The sequence below is a fragment of the Dasypus novemcinctus genome, unplaced genomic scaffold (assembly GCF_030445035.2).
Source record: "Dasypus novemcinctus isolate mDasNov1 unplaced genomic scaffold, mDasNov1.1.hap2 scaffold_134, whole genome shotgun sequence".
In the NCBI taxonomy this organism is placed as follows: domain Eukaryota; kingdom Metazoa; phylum Chordata; class Mammalia; order Cingulata; family Dasypodidae; genus Dasypus; species Dasypus novemcinctus.
In genome coordinates, this window is record NW_026688153.1 from 882054 (window position 1) to 900763 (window position 18710).

The following is an 18710-nucleotide window of genomic DNA, read 5'->3' on the forward strand; positions in this document are numbered from 1 at the left end:
CACTGTAATAGGTGTTGCCTTGTATGTACAGTGGCAAGGCAATTTCTTTCATTCCTTCCTCAGTGTCTAAATCCTTTTTTTTTTTTTGTCTTCAAAAAAGGTTTAGATCACAGTAAAGTAACCTATACAATAGAGGGGACTTCCATATATCCAATGTCAAACCCTTTACCCCTTTCCCCGGCAATGACCTTTTTACATGTTCATGTTATGTTTGCTGCAGCTGATGTACAGATATTGAAACATAGCACCAAATATGGTTCGATTTTGGCTTACATTATGGTTTATATTTTAGACTGTATAATTTTCTAAATTTTTACATTATGGTTTACATTTTAGCCTATAGACTTTTATACATTTTGCTGAAATTTAAGGCCTTATATGCATCATTGCACGATCTTGTAGAACATTTCCATTGTGCCCCAGTTGCTCTCCTTCCATCTCTTCTATTCCTCTGCTCCCCCTTCCCTCATGGCCCACAGTGAAAACCAAGCTTCAATGCTTGAAGGACCAGATTCACAGATACTTGCAACAATGCTGAGGGCTTGACACACTAGACTGTCCTACCCCCACTGGGAGACAGCAAATGTCTCAGGAGACACAATTCCTTATGTTTAAGAACATCAGGCCTTCCCAGGATGCGGGTACACCTTCCCACACATTGTGTGGGTCTCCACTTAATGATATAACACACTATGACAAGATGAGCATTTACACACTTCCTAGAAGCCTGCCACTGTGCCAGATGCACCCCCTCATTAAGCACCTTAAACAGGTAACCCTTCCTTATTACATTTTCTAAAGAGTTTTCTCATCATTATAGTTTCAACCACATACCCAACAATCTCCCATGTTCGCCTATTATCCCAACACCCTCCCCCCAATTCCTGGGCCCTTCAAAGCTATCCTTCTAACCCTAGCCCCACTCAAGCATTCAAAGCCCTACCCAACAGTAAACATATGCCCCATCTTATCCCTTCCCTGTACAAATACTTACCTCCACTTTATCATAGATTTCACCCATGTAGGCATCAGCTCACAACCTTCCTCTCCCCCCTATTTTCTGTAAGCCTATCATCCAGTCTCTAGCTCTCTGAGACAGCTTGGTGTGCTTATTTCATATCAGAGAGGTCATGTAGTATTTGTTCTTCAGTGCCTGGCTTGCTTCACTCAACTTAAGGTCTTCAAGATTCATTCATGTTATCCCTTGCATTTGTACTGTATTCATTCTTATAGCTGAGTAGTATTCCATTGTATGTATATACCACATTTTATTTATCCATTCATCTGTTGATGGGCATTTGGGTTGATTCCAACTTTTGGCAATGGTGAATAGTGCTATGAACATTGGTATGCATATATCAGTTTGTGTCCTTGTTTTCAGTTCTACTGAGTATAGCAATTCCACTGCTGGGTCATGTGGCAAATCTATAGGTAGTTTTTTTGAGGAACTGCCGTACTGTCTTCCAGAATGACTGGATCCTTTTGCATTCCCACCAGACATGGATGAGTGTTCCCATTCCTCCACATCCTCTCTAACACTTGTAGTCTTCTGTTTTTCTGATAGTTGCCAGTTTTATGGGACAAAGATTTGCTTTTCCCTAATCGCTAGAGATTTTGAGTATCTTTTCATGTGCTTTTTAGCCATTAGTATTTCTACTTTGGAGAAGCATCTGTTCAAATCTTTTTCCCATTTTTTAAATGGGTTGCTTGCCTTTTTATTTTCAAGATACAGGATTTCTTTATATATGTAGGATATTAGTCTATTATCAGGTATATGGTTACCAATATTTTCTCACATTGGGTAGGCTGTCTTTTCAGTTTCTTGACAAACTCCTTTGAGGTGCAAAAGGCTTTAATTTTGAGGAAGTCCCATTTATCTATTTTTTCTTTTGCTGCTCATGCTTTGGGTATGAAGTTCATGAAGCCATTTCCTATTACAAGGTCATGTAGATGCTTCCCTACATTGTTTTCTAAGGTCTTTATGGTCTTGGCTCATATATTTAGGTCCTTGATCCATCTTGAGTTGATTTTTGTATAAGGTGTGAGTTGGTAATCCTCTTTCATTCTTTTACATATGGATATCCAGTTCTCCAAGCACCATTTGTTGAAGAAACCATTCTCTCCCAGTTGAGTGGGCTTGGTGGCCTTGTCAAATATCAGATAGCTATATGTATGAGGATCTATATCAGAACTCTCAATTTGGTCCCATTGGTCAGTATGTCTATCTTTGTAACAATACCATGCCATTTTCCCCACTGTAGCTTTGTATTGTTTTCAAATCAGGTAGCATTATTCCTCCAATTTCATTTTTCTTTTTCAATAAGTCTTTGGCTATTTGGGGCCTCTTTCCTTTGCAAATAAATTTCATACTTAGTTTTTTTTTTTAGCTCATTAAAAAATGCTGTGCTGATTTTTATTGGGATTGCATTGAATCTGTATATCAGTTTTGGTAGGATACATATCTTCATAACATTTAGTCTTCCTATCCAAGAATAGGGAATATTCCTCCATTTATTTAGGTCTTCTTTGATTTCCTTTAACAGTTTAGTGTAGTTTTCTGGGTATGTCTTTTCCAAATTTTGTTAAATTTATTCCTAGGTATTTGATTTTTTAATTTACTATTGTAAATGTTATTTGTTTCTTGATTTCCTGCTCAGATTGCTCATTATTGGTGTACAGAAATGCTGCTGATTTTGCACATTGATCATATAACCTGTGACATTAATGAATTCATTTATAAGTTCTAGAAGCTTTGTTCTAGATTTCTCAGGGCTTTCTATATATAAGATCATGTCATCTGCAAATAGTGAAATTTTGATTTCTTCCTTTCCAATCTGGGTGCCTTTTATATCTGGTCCTTGCCTCAGTGCTCAAGCAAATACTTCTGACACAATTTTTAATAGGAGGGGTGATAATTGGCATCCTTGTCTCATTCCTGATCTTAGAGGGAATGATTTTAGAATTTCACCATTGTAAATGATGTTTAGCTGTGGGTTTTTCATATATACCTTTTATCATGTTCAGAAAGTTTCCTTCTATTCCTTTCTTTTGCAGTGTTTTATCAATAAATGGTGTTGTATTTTGTCAAACGTTTTTTCTGTGTCTATAGATATGATCATGTGATTTTTTTCCATCAATCTGTTGCTGTGATGTATTACATTAATTGATTTTCTTATGTTGAAACATCCTTGCATACCAGGAATGAAACCCTCTTGTTCATGGTGTATACTTCATTTAATGTGTTGTTGAATATGATTAGCAAATATTTTATTGAGGATTTTAGCATCGAGGTTCATTAGAGAGTTTTGTCTATAATTTTCCTTTCTTGTGGTATCTTGTTTGGCTTTGGTATTAGGGTAATGTTGGTGCCATAGAATGAGTTAGGCAATGTTCCTTCTATTTTGATTTTTTGAAAGAGTGTAAGCAAGATTGGTGTTAGTTCTTTCTGGAATATTTGGTAGATTTCACCTGTGAAGCCGTCTTCTCCAAGGCTCTTCTTAGTTGGGAGGTTTTTTGACTGATTTTATCTCTTTACTTGTGATTGGTTTGTTGAGATCATCAATTTCTTCTTTTGTCAGTGTAGGCTTGTTTATGTGTTTCTAGGAATTTGTCCATTTCCTCTAAATTGTCCTTCTTGTTGGCATATAGTTTTCCAAAGTATTCTCTTATGATAGTCTTTATTTCTGTGGGGTCACTGGGGATATCCCCTTTCTCATTTCTTTTTTGTGTATTTGCATCTTCTCCCTTTTTTCATTTGTCTAGCTAAGGGTTTGTCAGTTTTAGTGATCTTCTCCAAGAACCAGCTCTTTGTTATGTTTATTTTTCCTAGTGCTTTTTTTTTTTCTATTTCATTTAATTCTGCTCTGATCTTTGTTATTTCTTTCTTCCTTTGGAGTTAGTTTGTTGTTTTATTACCAAGTCCTCCAAGTGTGCACTTAGTCTTCAATTTTAGCTCTTTCTTCTTTTTTGATGTATGAATTTATGGCTTTGAGTTTCCCTCTCTGTACAGCTTCTGCTGCATCCCATAAGTTTTATCATGTTGTATTGTCATTTTCCTTAGTTTCAATGTAATCACTGATTTCTTTTGAGGTTTCCTCCTTGACCCACTGTTATGTTTGTCTAAGAGTGTGTTGTTTAGCTGCCATATCTTGGTGTGTAATCTGGTTCTCTGGCCTTTGCAGATTACCAGTTTATTTCATTGTGGAGAAGAAATTATTTTGTTTGATTTCAATCTTTCCAATTTCATTGAGGCTTTCTCTGTGGCCTGGGAAGTGGTCTCCTTTGGAGAATGATCCATGTGCACTTAAGAAGAATGTATATCCTGCAGTATTTGGATATAATGTTCTGTATATGTCTATTAGGTCCATCTCCTCTAATATATTGTTCTAAGTCTTTGTTTCTCTATTGATTCTCTGTTGAGATGTTCTGTCCAATGATGATAGTGGTGTATTAAAGTCCCCCACTATAATTGTAGAAGTGTCTATGCCTTCACTTAGTTTTTCCAGTGTTTGCCTTATGTACTTGGAGGCACCCTGTGGGATGCATGGTAGTACTATTGTAGTACTATGTTTTATTGTTCTTTCTTCTTGTAAGATTACCCCATTTACTAATATGTAGTGAATATCTTTGTCTCTCACAAAAGTTTTGCATTTAAAGTCTATTTTGTCCAAGATTAATATAGCTACTCCTGCTCTCCCTTTTTTGTTATCGTTTGCCTGTAAGATTGTTTTCCAGCCATTCACTTTTAACCTCCTTGAATCCCTGGGTCTAAGATGTGTTTCCTGTAGACAGCATATAGATGGGTCATATTTCCTTATCCTTTCCTTCAATTTTTGCCTTTTGACAGATGAGTTTAATCCATTGACATTCAGTGTTACTACTCTCAAGGAATTACTTACAATAGCAATATTTTCTTTGGATTTGTGTATGTCATATGTTTTTTTTTCTGTTTTTGTCTTTTTAGTTGTTCTTATACTCTCCTCCAACTCTGTCTCTTCTGTTTTTTTCTTTCCTCCTGCAGAACTCCCTTTAGTATTTCTTGAAGGGCAGGTTTCTTGTTGGCATACTCTCTTAGTTTCTGTCTGTGAATATTTTGAATTCTCCATCATTTTTGAATTCCAGCTTTGCTGGATAGAGTGTTCTTGGCTGAAGCTTTTTTTCCTTTAGTACCTTTACTATGTCGTACCACTGCCATCTTGCTTTCATTGTTTCAGATGAGAAATCAGCACTTAATCTTTTTGAGCTTCCCTTTTATGTGATGGTTCTCTTTTCTCTTGCTGACTTCAGTATTTTCTCTTTGTCTTGAGCATTGGATAATTTGACTAGTATATGTCTTGTGGTATGCATTTTGGGATTTATGTTGTCTGGGGTATGTTGTGCTTCCTGAGCATGTACATCTATCTCCCTCAATAGATTTGGGAAGTTTTCAGTCATTTATTCCTCCAACACCTTTTATGTCCCATTTCCCTTGTCTTTTCCTTCTGGGATGCCTATAATGTGTATTTTGTGCATTTTGTGTTGTCATTCAGGTCCCTAAGTCCCTGCTGGATTTTTCCTATCTTTTTATCCATCAATTTTACTATCTGTTCGATTTCAGATGCACTGTCTTCCACATCACTAATTCTTTCCTCTCTGTCTTCAAATCTGTTGTTATTTGCTGAAAGTGTATTTTTGATTTCTTGGATTGTGTCATTCATTGCCATCATATCCATTACCTTTTTGCATATGTTTCCAATTTCATCTGTATGCTCTCCAAGTGTTTTCTTAAGACCCTTAATCTCTTCCTTCACTTCATTAAATTTGTCCTTGATATATATTTTGAGAGCTTTGATGAGTTGTTTAATGTACTGCTCCTCTTCCTGGTTTTTAGTTTGTTTATTGGATTGGGCCACGTTTTCCTGATTATTGGTATGGCTTGTAATTTTTTGTTGCTGTCTGATCATCCTTTTTTCTTGATGTGTTTGTTCAGTTGATTAGCTTCCCCATCTAGTCTTGGGGTTTATTTAGGTGCTGTTTGTGTATGTGTATGTTAAGTCTTTTCTTTGACATTTTATTCTTCTTATTCTATTTCCTTTTTTTTTTTTTTAAGTTCCCTTTAGGAAAATATTAGGGCCAGGGAAAGCAAAAAGACGTAAGAAAAGAAATAGTATAATAGTAGTATTGATAGAAAATTTTAGCAGAAGAACCATGTGACTCTTAGGAGAATGGATATTACACTCATGTAAGCTGTGACGAGTTATAAAATTAAAAATTGGAGTACCTACAATGTGACTGTAAACTGAATACAGAGAAGAATATAGAATTGTAGGAGAGAGGGAAAGAGAAAAGTAAGGGCAATAACATAAAGAGTGAATAAAAGATAGAAACAGAATAGAGGTGTTAGAAATAAAAAGGCAGAAACATTGGGGGCTAAATAGAGGTAGAATGTAAGAAAAACAATAGATGACAGAAGACAGAAAGATTAAAGGGGAGAGCATTGGTAGCCAAAATAAGTACACACAGAAAAGAGGAAATCGAGGATGAAAAGCACAGAAAACGAGAAACACTGCTTGCAGCACCTATTAGAAAAGAAGGGGGAACGAAGGGGGAAAAATAAAAGGAAAAAGAAAAATATGAAAAAAGGGCCATGGAGAGATAAGGAGGAAGGAAAGACAAGAAAACAAACAAATAAAAAAGACCAGACAAGGCTTCAGGCAAGGAATCCTCTTTGTAATTGAATAAACTGCTTAAGAGTCTGTCCTTCCCCCTTTCTCTCTTCCTCACTTCCCTCTCTCCCAGGGCAGCAGGAAGGCCATGTGAGAACTCCCCTCTGAGATTCAAATGGGACCCTGGTGAACCAACTCACCACAGAAAATGATGACTCTTAGGTTCTTTGAGAGAGAGCACCCACACCTTGCCAAGAACCCTAAATATGCTATTGGAAGCTACCAAGCACATCATCCCCCTCCCTTGGGTGTGATGTGCAGGACTAGTTAATTGCCTGCTCCCACCTTCTCCCACACCACGTTTCCCTAATTCAGCATGCTTAGGTAAATTAGGGTCTCTCAGCAGATTCACCTCTCCTCTCTTCCTAGCCTCTCCCCAAGCCAACTGGCATGCTCCTGCAAGTTCAAAAAAAGAGGGGAATAGACAATTGAATCTGCACTCCTTAGACCCCATCTGCATACCTCATCAAAACCCTCTCACTCTAGGAGTTTGTCCATGACCAGAGAGCTAGGGGAATGCCGGGGTCTTGGGAGTGCTTTGTTCAGGGAACATGGGTTCAGTGATCATCTGTTTGAGGAACAAGTTGCTCAGGAACACTGCTGTGTGACCTGCAGTGTTCAGGGAATGCTGTGGCTATCAGTCCTAGGGGAAGGTTCTAGCCTTCCCGCAGCTTCTGGTTCTAGTGTCAAAAACCCATGATTTTACCTTGAGCAAGTACTCCTTTTATCACACTCTCTCCAGGTCCATGTCCAGAAACCACCTGCTTTGTGGGATCCCAAAACTGCTCACTCAGGCAGGATTCTGTCCCTACTCAGCTGGATTTTTGCAGGAGAGATGATGAGGGTGCACTCACTGGGATGCCATCTTGCCCCACCTCTTCTGAACATTATTGTTGACATATAAAAATCTGGAATAGAAGCTGTAAACATTACATCAGTGTTAAATTTCTTAAATTGATATCTGCACCCTTGGTGGTTACTTAATTGAATACCAGTATTCTTAGGAATTGTAAGAGTACGTAATGTGTTCAAGGAGAATAATGAATTCAATCGATTCTCAAACATTGAGAATATAGATCAATTGAAAGAAAAGAAAGAAAGAAAGAAGAAAGAAAGAAAGAAAGAGGGAGGGAGGGAGTGAGGGAGGGAGGGAGGGAAAGAAGGAGGGAGGGAGGGAGAGAAGGAGGGAGGAAGAAATTCCAAATGTGGTGCCATGTTAATATTGGTAAATCTGATTATTTACAGGAATTATGTAGAAGCTCTCTATAGAGGTTTTGTATTATTTGTTAATTGCCTTCTAACTTGAATTTATTTCAAAATAAAAATACAGAAAACAAAAAGAATTTGACACTGGTAAAATATTTTGTACCTTCCTAGGGGGGACAGTGTCCTAATAAAATATTGGGAATCTTCTGACAAGGATGGTAACAATAATGTAATATTCTGAAACTTTATATAAGTAATTGGCAATTGTATATCATGTGGAAACTTCTGATAAGGATAAGAGATATGGTGCAGTATGGAGAAATATCTGGTGAGGAATTTGGGCAATGATAAAATATCAGAAAAATCTGGGATAATGGCTTCATTATTACAACACAGAATAATTTTGATGAGGATAGGAATAATGGAATATTATTAATATTCTTATGAGGAAACCAGTTACTTGTATATTATTGACAAATTCCCTGTGTGTAGAGGTAGTACTGTGTAATAATAGGGAAACATTTGATTAAGAATAGGAACTCTGGAATAATATTGTAAAAATTTTGTTTAGAATTGCATCACTGCCAAAATATTGGGGAATTTAAAATGAAGAAGGTGGGAACAGGTAAAATATTAGGAAATTTTTAATGAGGAATGATAATGTTGGTATAATTTGGGGGCACACAAAGGAGGAATAGGTAGCTAACACTGTATCACATTGCTTTCAATTAGGAATTGGGGCATTCATATAATATTTTTTTTTTCCAATTTAAAATGAGCATGGTTTTATTTTTTTTTATTTTTTATTTTTTTGATAAACATTCTACATAGAAGGAAACCCACTCATTTAATATTAAGGAACATCTGATGTAAAATGAGAGACCTGACATATAATATTGGGAAACTTCTGATGAGAAATAGAGTCAATGCTATAATATTCTGCATTTTTCAGTATGTAATTTATACTGCAATGGGTTATTTTCACTGAGGAATGGGGTACAGTTATAACAGATAAATGGGACTTCATCACATTTTTTTAAAAATCCACCTCAAAGCATTTTCTCATAAAAGAATAACAGCAACTTACACAATGGGATAAATATTTGAAACCACATAACCAATAAAGATCTAATATCCAGAATATATAAGGAAATTCTTTAACATAACAAAAATGACAAACAACCCAATTAAAAAATGGACTACAAAGTGGATTTGACTCAAGTGATAGGGCTTCTGCCTACCATTTGGGAGGACCTGGGTGTGATCCCTGGGGCCTCCTGGTAAAAGAAAAGAAAGAGCATGCCTTCACGGTGAGCCAGTGCACATGCAGCAAGCTGAGTGCCTGTGTGGTGAGCTCAGTGTCTGCATGAGTGTGCAAGTGGTGAGCCAAGAGCCTGTGCAGCAATTCAGTTGCCCACACAAATGCCCATGTGGCAAGCCAATTGCCAGCATGGTGAGCCACTGCCTGCACAAGTAAGTCATGCAGCAAGATGATGATGCAACAAAAGAGATGAAGGAAAGAGTCAAGGTGAAGTGCAGCAGAAACCAGGAACTTGACAAGGAACCTCTCTCCACATCTGAGGTCCCCAGGATTGAATCCTGGTGAATCCTAGAGGAGAAAAAACAAGAAGAGAAGACAAAAATAGAAATAGATACAGAAGATCACACAGAAAAATGGACATGTACAGCTAAACATCAGGGTGGAGGGAGGAGAAGAAGGACGGGGAGGGGAAGGGGGAAAATGGACAAAAGACTTGAATAGAGATCTTTCCAAAGAAGGTATACAAATGACCAGAAAGCAGAAGAGATATACAATATCCTTGGCCCTCAATTAAATTTATACCAAAACCACAATGACAGACCATTTTTCACCCATAGGAATGGCTGCTATTTAAAAAAAAAAAAAGGAAAAACAGAATAACAATGGTGTAGAAGATGCAGAGAAATAGGAACATTCATTCATGCTAGAAATATAAAACGGTGTGGTGGCTGTGGAAGACAATTTTGCAGTTCCTCTGACAGCTGAGTTTAGAACTGCCATTTGAGCCATCAATCCCACTATTTGGTAAATTCCCAAAAGCACTGAAAGCAGGAACTCAAACATATTTTCACATCTATGCTCACAGCAGCATTTAATTTATGTTTGCCAAATAAGGAAGCAACCCAAGTGTCCATCAAGTGATGAATGGATAAATAAAATGTGCTAGATAAATCCAATTGAATATCATTGTTGTAAAAAGGAATCAAGTCCTGATATATGCAACAACATGAATGAAACTTAAAGACATAATGTTGAGTGAAATAAGCCAGATAGAAAAGGACAAATATTGTATGATCTCACTGATTTGAAAAAATTCAAATAAGCAAACTCATAGCATTTAAAATACAGATTACCAGGTAATTGGATGAGGGTAGGGAAGGCTGAAGTTAAGGCTTAAACTGTATAGAGTTCCTGTGTGGAATGGTGGAAATGTTTTAGTAATGGATGGTGGTTATGATAGTACAACAATTGTGAATGAAATTTACAGCACTGAAATGCATTTATTAATAAGACTAAAAGGGAAAATGTTAGAAGGTATATATGCTAACTTAATAAAATTTTTAAAAATCATGGTGCTACACTACTACAAACACTACACTCTAAGTTAAAACATGGTATAATAATAAAGACAATAGTAATAATTATGTAATAATATATAATAATAATAATGTGATATCATCAATTTTAACATATATTCTACACAAATCTATGGTGTTTTAGTTTGCTAAAGCTGCTGGGGCAAAATATCAGAAATTATTTGGCTTTTATAATGAGAATTTATTTGTGGTAAAATCTTACATTTCTTGTATCCAAATCAAGACATTATCAGAGATGCTGTCTCATCAAGGTTGGAAGCTGTAGATCCTGGACTGTGCCATGTGGCAAGGCAAAATGGCAGCTCTCCATCTGGATCTCTACCTTCTCCCAGGTTGCTGTCTTATCTTCTGCAACTATAGTTGATCATGGAGTCTTCTCTCACATGGCAGGGTAAAATGGCAACTGTGTTTCCATTTCTATTTTTAGTTCTCAGTTTATATAAGACTCTGACAGAGGGTGGAGATCTAATCTGGGCCTTGCCTTATTGACTTAGTCAAATCAAAGGCCCTAAAACAATCCAGTCAAAATTATCTTATCAAAATTTCCCTTAACTGAATCTAAAGCAATCATAAGGTCCGACACCCACAAGAATGGGTTAGTTCCAAGAACATTACATTTTCTGAGAGTCGTAAAATGTCAAATGGTAACTGGTGTTAATAAGAGGGTGGTATTTGGGAATCCTATGTTTTATCAATGAGTGTTCTGTAAACTAACATCTTTTCTAATACAGAAAAGAAATACCTTTTGTTGAGATAATGGGGCACTGATGTAATGTTGGGAAACTTCCAGTGATGGGTGAAGGTACAGGCTTAGTATCTGTACACTTCTAATGAGAAATGTGCATATTATTATAATATATAGGAATGTCTGATTTAATATCCAGAAAGTCCTAGAGATGAATGAGTGAGTTGTTGAATATTTTGGAAACATCTGATATAATATCAAGGCATTGGTATATTAGGAAACATAAAATGACATAAATTGATGTCCTTACCATCAGCCATGTGACAATGACCTTATTTGGATAGAAAATCTTTGAAGATATTATTAGATAAAATGAAGCCAAACTGGAGTAGGGAAGGCCTTAGTCCATTATGATTTCTAAGGCAGAGATTGAAGTTATGCCAAGTCAATGGACACCAAGAATTGACAGCAAACTGCAAGAAGCAAGGACAAGGCAAGACAGGTTTCTCACCATACGGGTCTCAGTGGAATCATTCCCTGCTGGAAACCTGATTTTCACTTCTACCATCCAAAACAGTGAAACAATAAATTTCTGTTGTTTTAAATCATCCTGTTTGTGGTACTTTCTTACAACATCTCTATTAAACTAAGACAAATGATCATTAGCTAGAACTAAATTAATTAAAATAATTTATGGAGCTATTTTCCTCTTATTTTAGTGGAGATAGTTTTTCTGTTCTTGTAATGAACTATTTGTAGAGCTTCCCTGATTTAAACACATATGGAAATAACTCAATGTCTTCCAAACTGAATCTGTCCAGCAATACGGAACTGACCCTATATTTTATTTTTACTCTTTCCTTGATATTTTGTGTAGTAGGGAGAACATATGAAGTCAGATTAATGCTTATAAATGATATAAAATTCATTTGCAGAGTTAAAAATAAAACATGAAATTACCAGTCAATTGAGTGATTCTGCAGTTTGAAACAATATAAAGTCAGATATGGAATGACTGAGTATGGATTGGAGGTGTTATAGAAATGCACATTGATTAGCACTGTATTAAGTCATATCTGGAAGAAAATGAAATTCTTGGAAAACCACAAGTGGGTAAACTGTTCTATATGTAAATCAAACCTAATGTGGATAATTTTTTATAATCCATATTTTCTGTATATGATTTTTTGAAATGATCAGTGTCTGTGGTTGAAATGAGGAAGGAAGGAATTGAGCTGAAACCACTTCTCTTCAACTCTAACTCAATAGAAAGTATAAATATAAAAGTCCCTTCATGGTTGGTATCATATGCAATTCCCCTGCTCAAATTCTGCCAACAGGACCCAGTTATTCATTTTGGATGTTATTTCTGAATCTATCAAATTAAAACCTATGGAATATCTATATCTCTTCAAGTCCAGACTCTTCATGAATATATGTTAAAACAATATTATATTTCAGTTTTCTAATGTAATGTGCAGAGTATTCATTTGGAATTCTTTTACAGAAAGATCTTTACATTTATCAAATTTTGCTTTTCTATAAAAATGCCAGAATTAGAACAGATCTAATCTTCCCTTTTCTTTTTGATTTTGTTCACTTTTTCATTCATTCACTAATTCATTTACTCATTTATCAAATATTTTAACCATGTGCTCTGTGCTACTCTTCTAAATACTTATGTTCCAAAGTGAGTAAAACAATTTCCTGACACTAAACATCATTGATAATTGTAATAGGGAGAGGCATGACCCACGTAGAATGTCATCTAAGGGCAAAATGCTAAAAATATGTGTGTATGTTTTTATTTGCATATGAAATAGTATAGGTACCTAAAGTAAGTTAACTAATCATTCAACTTGTGACCATAGGAAATATAAAAAAGTGTTTAAATCACTGCAGGTTAATGAAGACATAATTTCATTCTATCTGTAGAAAGAAGGAACTATTGAATAATATAGGAAGAAGAATACGCATAAGCAAAACCAAGGAACCATTTTGTATAGTCCATCATAGCTAACCATAATGTAATGCATAATTGACTATGATTAGAAATAAAGTTTTTAAGGTCACAAAATCTTTACATGCATGTTTGAAAGAGCTACAACTAGTGAATAAGAAGTTTCAGAGGTTGGCTAACAGGGAGGTGAAGATGGTCAACCACCACACCAGGGAACCTAACTCCAAGCAGGAAAATTGCACCCAGCAACCATGTTTCTAAGCCCCCTCTTGATATAGAGGCGGAGTGGACATCATCATCCCAGGATCCACAGAATGAAGGAATAAAATATGCATGAGCATGAACTTACTGTTCTTCTACTATAGATGTGATTAATAATGGAAGAAACTGTAGCATTGATCTGGAGAAAGTGGCCTAGGTAGTTAGTTGCTGAGGGCAGGGAGAGGGAAGTAGAGATGAGATGTGGGGGCATTTTGGGGACTTGGAGTTGTCCTAAATGGTATTGCAGGGACAGATGCTGGATATTATATATCCTGCCATAACCCAGTGAATGTACTGGGGTTGAGTGTAAACTGCAATGTAAACTATTATCCATGTGGTGTAGCAGTGCTCCAAAATGTATTCACCAAATGCAATGAATGTGTCACAATGGTGAAAGAGGTTGTTGATGTGGGAGGAGTGGGGTAAGGGGAGGTGGGGGTATGTGGGAACCTCATATTTTTTAATGTAACATTTTATGATTTATGATTTATGTATTATGATTTATGATTTTATGATTTATTTTTTTAAAAGACAACTTAATAAAAAAAGAAATGTCAGTGGAAATTAGAGAAAATGATCCCTCTGTATGAAAAGTTAGAAGAAAAATCCAAGAGAGAAACTGCTTTCATAAGATTCCCCAATGCCCTAGTTCAGAGGTGGTCATGGCCATGTGGGTGGGATGGATTTTAGCTCCTCTCAAATTCCTCTCCAAAGTTCTAGTGTAGGACACACATGTTCAATGATTGGTGGTAGCCCTAATAGTAGAGCTTAGCTTTTGCCTGCATGGATTTCTGTTTGTGAAATAAACCTGCACATTCATTACAGTCACTAAAAATGAGCAGTAACTGAATTCCATTCTCTCCAATATTGAAAGATAGCTCACTGCAGCTCTGAAGTACTGCATGATTATAGTTTATATTCAAAACACATATACACATGCATGCACACATACATATGTGCATGCCTATATGCATCAAAATTGTTATACAAATTATTTGAAACTCCTTGTTCCTTTGCTTTTAAAAAGTCTCTTGGGAAATAAACTTTTCTATATTTACTTGAGTCTCTGTGGAATAGATTCATAGTGGAGTTTACAATGCAAAATTTGTAGAGAGAAAAAATTAGGCTGTTTTTATTTTTTCTAAATAAAAAGGCTCACCTGAGGGATCCTGTGTTGACTTTAAAGCCTTGTTAACCTCAGGGAGACTTTCTTTCAGGTTTGTGCTGCAGAGTTGTCCTGGGGTAATTTGGAAGTGGCCCAACCTCAGAAGTGATCTGGTCTCAGCAGTCCCTATGAAAACACCCTCCTCTTGTCTCTGAAGACCAATTTCAAAGGAAAGAAAAATGGAACAAAGTTCAATCTCCTACTCCTTTTTCCTGGACTAAGACATTTCTGCTGTGCATGAAGATATTTCCTATAGCAAGGTTAGAGATTGTTGAGGGGAAAAGTTGGATGTCTTAGAAAAGGAGCATAGAAACTTAATGGGACTATTTCCTGTTATACAAAAATCTTACCCTGCAAAGAAGATGGCCTCAACTCATGGTAGATGTTGGAGAATTCTTTGAGGGTTCAATGTTAGGGAAAGTTGTATAGTCTTGAAATGTCTGAATAATTTTTTGAATATTTATTTTAAATAATCATAAGTAAATTAATTTACTGATTTAATAACACATAGAATCTTGCCATTTTTTAGCTTTCTGATATTATTCCATTGCTTGGTGTCTCTGGAAGTCACTCTTCCTCATCAATTTCCTTAAGATCTACTCAAAGGCCTTTTGTCTAAAGATTTTATTCCTTTTAACTTCCCTTAATCAATCAGCCTCTCCCTGTTCTGTCCCCCACTCTTCTCTTTCTTTATCTCTTTCTCTTGCTCTCTCCCCAGTTCTCCACTCACCACCACCCACTGAATAACATTAAGAAGGTCTTTGACTCATTCATTTTTATGCAATAATATAATGATATTTGGCCATCTGGTATTCCATTTGACAATTCCTTCACTAACCCCATGGTCACAATCTAAACCCAGATTCTTAAGGGAGCTGTTGAAAGACAGGATATGCTACACTGGAATCACATTTATGTGAGTTGAATTTTTTCTGCTTTCCACTTCTAAACAAATAAAATGAAATAATATTAATAATGTCTTTATGGAGTTTGGGATATTTTCCCTAAATTGCTGTGGTTTGATTGCATGTAAACATATATAGTTGATATGAAAATTGTATTAGTTATTCTGCTAGATTGCACTTAATTTATTTTGATTAATTTCAAAATAAAAATCATTTCTAGTATTTAATTATAATTATAATATATATTCACATATTTTGGAAAATTTATTTTAATATTGATTTCAAATTGTTTCAATCTTTATCTCTACTGATTCATTTTTTGGACACACATAAAATATTGAATGTATTTTCATAATTTAATTATAAATAATTGACTTCATCAACAATATTAACATCATCCATACCATAGCTCATTTTCTCTTTTAGTGATCAGAAAACATAGAGAGGCTCAAAATATTTTTATGCCAATATTCTCTATTAATCTATGTATTGCTTACACATACTTTGAAAATAATTATGTAATCTTAATTGTCTCATATATTCATAGATTTTTGCATCTGTAATGGATATTTATTATTTCACAACATCAACTTACACTTCTTTTGTTATTGGGTTTCTTTATTGTCTGAATTGAAATTTGTTTCAAATTTTATTGTGATACTCGCTTTTATTCTTACTAATTTTTTAAATTCCCAAATTCATTCTAGTTTAAAAGGAATAACATTTTTATCCATTTTAATTATGTTCATATCTTACAAAATGAATAAAGTTAACTTCTGTTTTTGTTTTCTTTTGTTTTTTTGTCTCATACTTAAACTAGTTGAGCTTAATCCATTTATGTGTTTGTCTTGATATAACTGATTACTGCTCTTCCCAAGTTTTCTTTGGCTAGATGATCTCTTTAGATATTTTTTTCCTACCAAAATGGCATATTACTGGTAAGTGCTTGCTTTCATTTATGATAACAGTCTTTATTATGACATCTTCAAATTTGGAATTTTCTCTATGCACTGACACTATCAATTTAATTATATAACATAAGAGCTATCACTCGTATTTTCTCAAACACTTCTGGCTAAGGCAACTACACATTTATTGGGGCAGTCTAAAATAATTTATTCTAAAAATTTGTTCCAAGAAAATCTCAAAATTTTTAAAAAAATTTATACTATAGAAATATATTTCCTTTAACTTTTCATTCATTTACTATTTAAAAGATCTCCACTAATAGATAAAATTCCATGGATTACCATAAAATTTAAAGAACATATTAGTAAAATTTAAGATTCTCTGGAGACAACCACATTAAATATCTAAAAGATGATTAGCAAATTCATTTCTAGTGACCAATATTGGTTGAGCTATACTATTTACTCACAGTAGTTAAACATGAAGACATAGAGGTAGTATTCAGTTTGTCTTTGCCCTACAAAATTAAGACTTGAATTACCTGGTAATATATTCAATATTTTGTGTAAACCAGATGCCTGAAGTAAAATCAGTTAAAAATTAAATTATTCTTAACTATTGAAATGAATCTATTTGTTGCTTATATTGGTTTAAAGCAGTTTTCTTCAAATAATCAATGATAAATATTTATTGACAAGATATGAGTATATGGTAATTATTGCCTTATCATTTGGGTTATGAAATAGAGATGTAAGGGCTAGAAAAAACTTATGGAATTCAGTTCTTATATGTCTTAATTATTAGGAACACTGATTTTCATATTTTTTCTAGAATTTAGAAAAATGTTATAATAGCTGTATTTTTCATTCATGTAGCTAATTTCTCAAATAAATAAAATTACCTAACTTCTTTTATCTTAGATGATTCTCTTTTAATGAGTCCTGCATTTTGCTCTTTCTCTTCCTTGGTTCTCTTGTGAGAGGAGACTCCCATATGGCATGGAGAGAGGCAATTGGACGATGGTGACAGAGATTAATTTTATTGGGATACCTACCACCAGGGTCATTGGGAGTATCCTGTTCTTCATTTTTTTATTGGCTTATTTGGTGACTGTCCTTGGAAACACTCTCATAATTACCCTGATTCTTCTGGATTATAGGCTCCAATCCCCTATGTATTTCTTCCTTAGCAATCTCTCTTTCAGTGAAATATTAACCACCACATGTGTTGTTCCCAAGATGCTGGCAGGCTTTCTGTTAGAGAAAAAGAGCATCTCACTTAATGGATGTCTTGCCCAGTTCTATTTCTTCTTCCTCTCTGGATGCACTGAGTTCATCCTTTTTGCCATCATGTCCTATGACCGTTATGTGGCCATTTGCAACCCCCTTCAGTACTCTATGATTATGGCCAGTTCATTCTGTGTCCATCTTGTAATATTCTCCTGGGTAAGCAGCTTTCTCCTTATTCTCCCAACCACCATCTATAGGGCAAGGCTGCCATACTGTGGCCCCAATAAGATTGATCACTTTTTCTGTGACTGTGCTCCCCTCCTCCACTTGGCTTGTACTGACATACATGCCATTGAACTATTGGATTTCCTCAGTTCCCTTGTCCTGCTCATCAGCTCCCTGTCATTCACAGTAGTCTCCTATGCTTATATCATCTCCACCATTCTGAAGATACCTTCAGGACAAGGGCAATGCAAAGCCTTTGCCACCTGTGCCTCTCACTTCACTGTAGTCTCTATGGGCTATGGGGTCTCTATCTTTGTGTATGTTCGCCCATCGCAAAAGAGCAGCCTCCACCTCAAGAAGATACTGTTTATCTTCTCCAGTGTGATCACACCTCTCCTGAATCCCTTCATCTTCAGTCTACGGAATGAAACCATGAAAAATGCACTGAAGGACACCTTAACTAAGAGTCAGGGTTTCATCAAGTGGATGAAATCCTTGTGAGGGAATCATTCCAGGCCTGAGAATTCTCGGTCTTTTCGAGAATGAGTTCAGCAATTGATACAATAAATGGCAGTATATCTATGCTAAGTCATCATATTATGTCCTGTCATAAGAATGTAGTCAAACTCGGTTCACATGCTTCTTATTCTTAAAATTCATGAATAAATATTAAATAAATTACTCTTGGTTTTGATAGTGACACTTAATTGATATGGTGATTGTGCTGTTGGTTAAGTGAAGACAAAACAATAGTAGAGTAGTAATGAAGTCCCATATTTTTGTACATTGTTGGTTGAGTTGATATGTATCAGATTTGTAAAGAA

The 18710-nt window shown here is 35.4% G+C and overlaps 1 protein-coding gene across 1 annotated transcript; it reads left to right on the forward strand.

Moving 5' to 3' along the window:
* The first annotated feature begins 17451 nt into the window (after positions 1 to 17451).
* LOC101424928 (olfactory receptor 6M1-like) lies at positions 17452 to 18387 on the forward strand. The gene has a single exon (XM_004462586.3). It carries the CDS (start codon positions 17452 to 17454, stop codon positions 18385 to 18387), a length of 936 nt encoding a protein of 311 aa, XP_004462643.3.
* Positions 18388 to 18710: the final 323 nt, after the last annotated feature.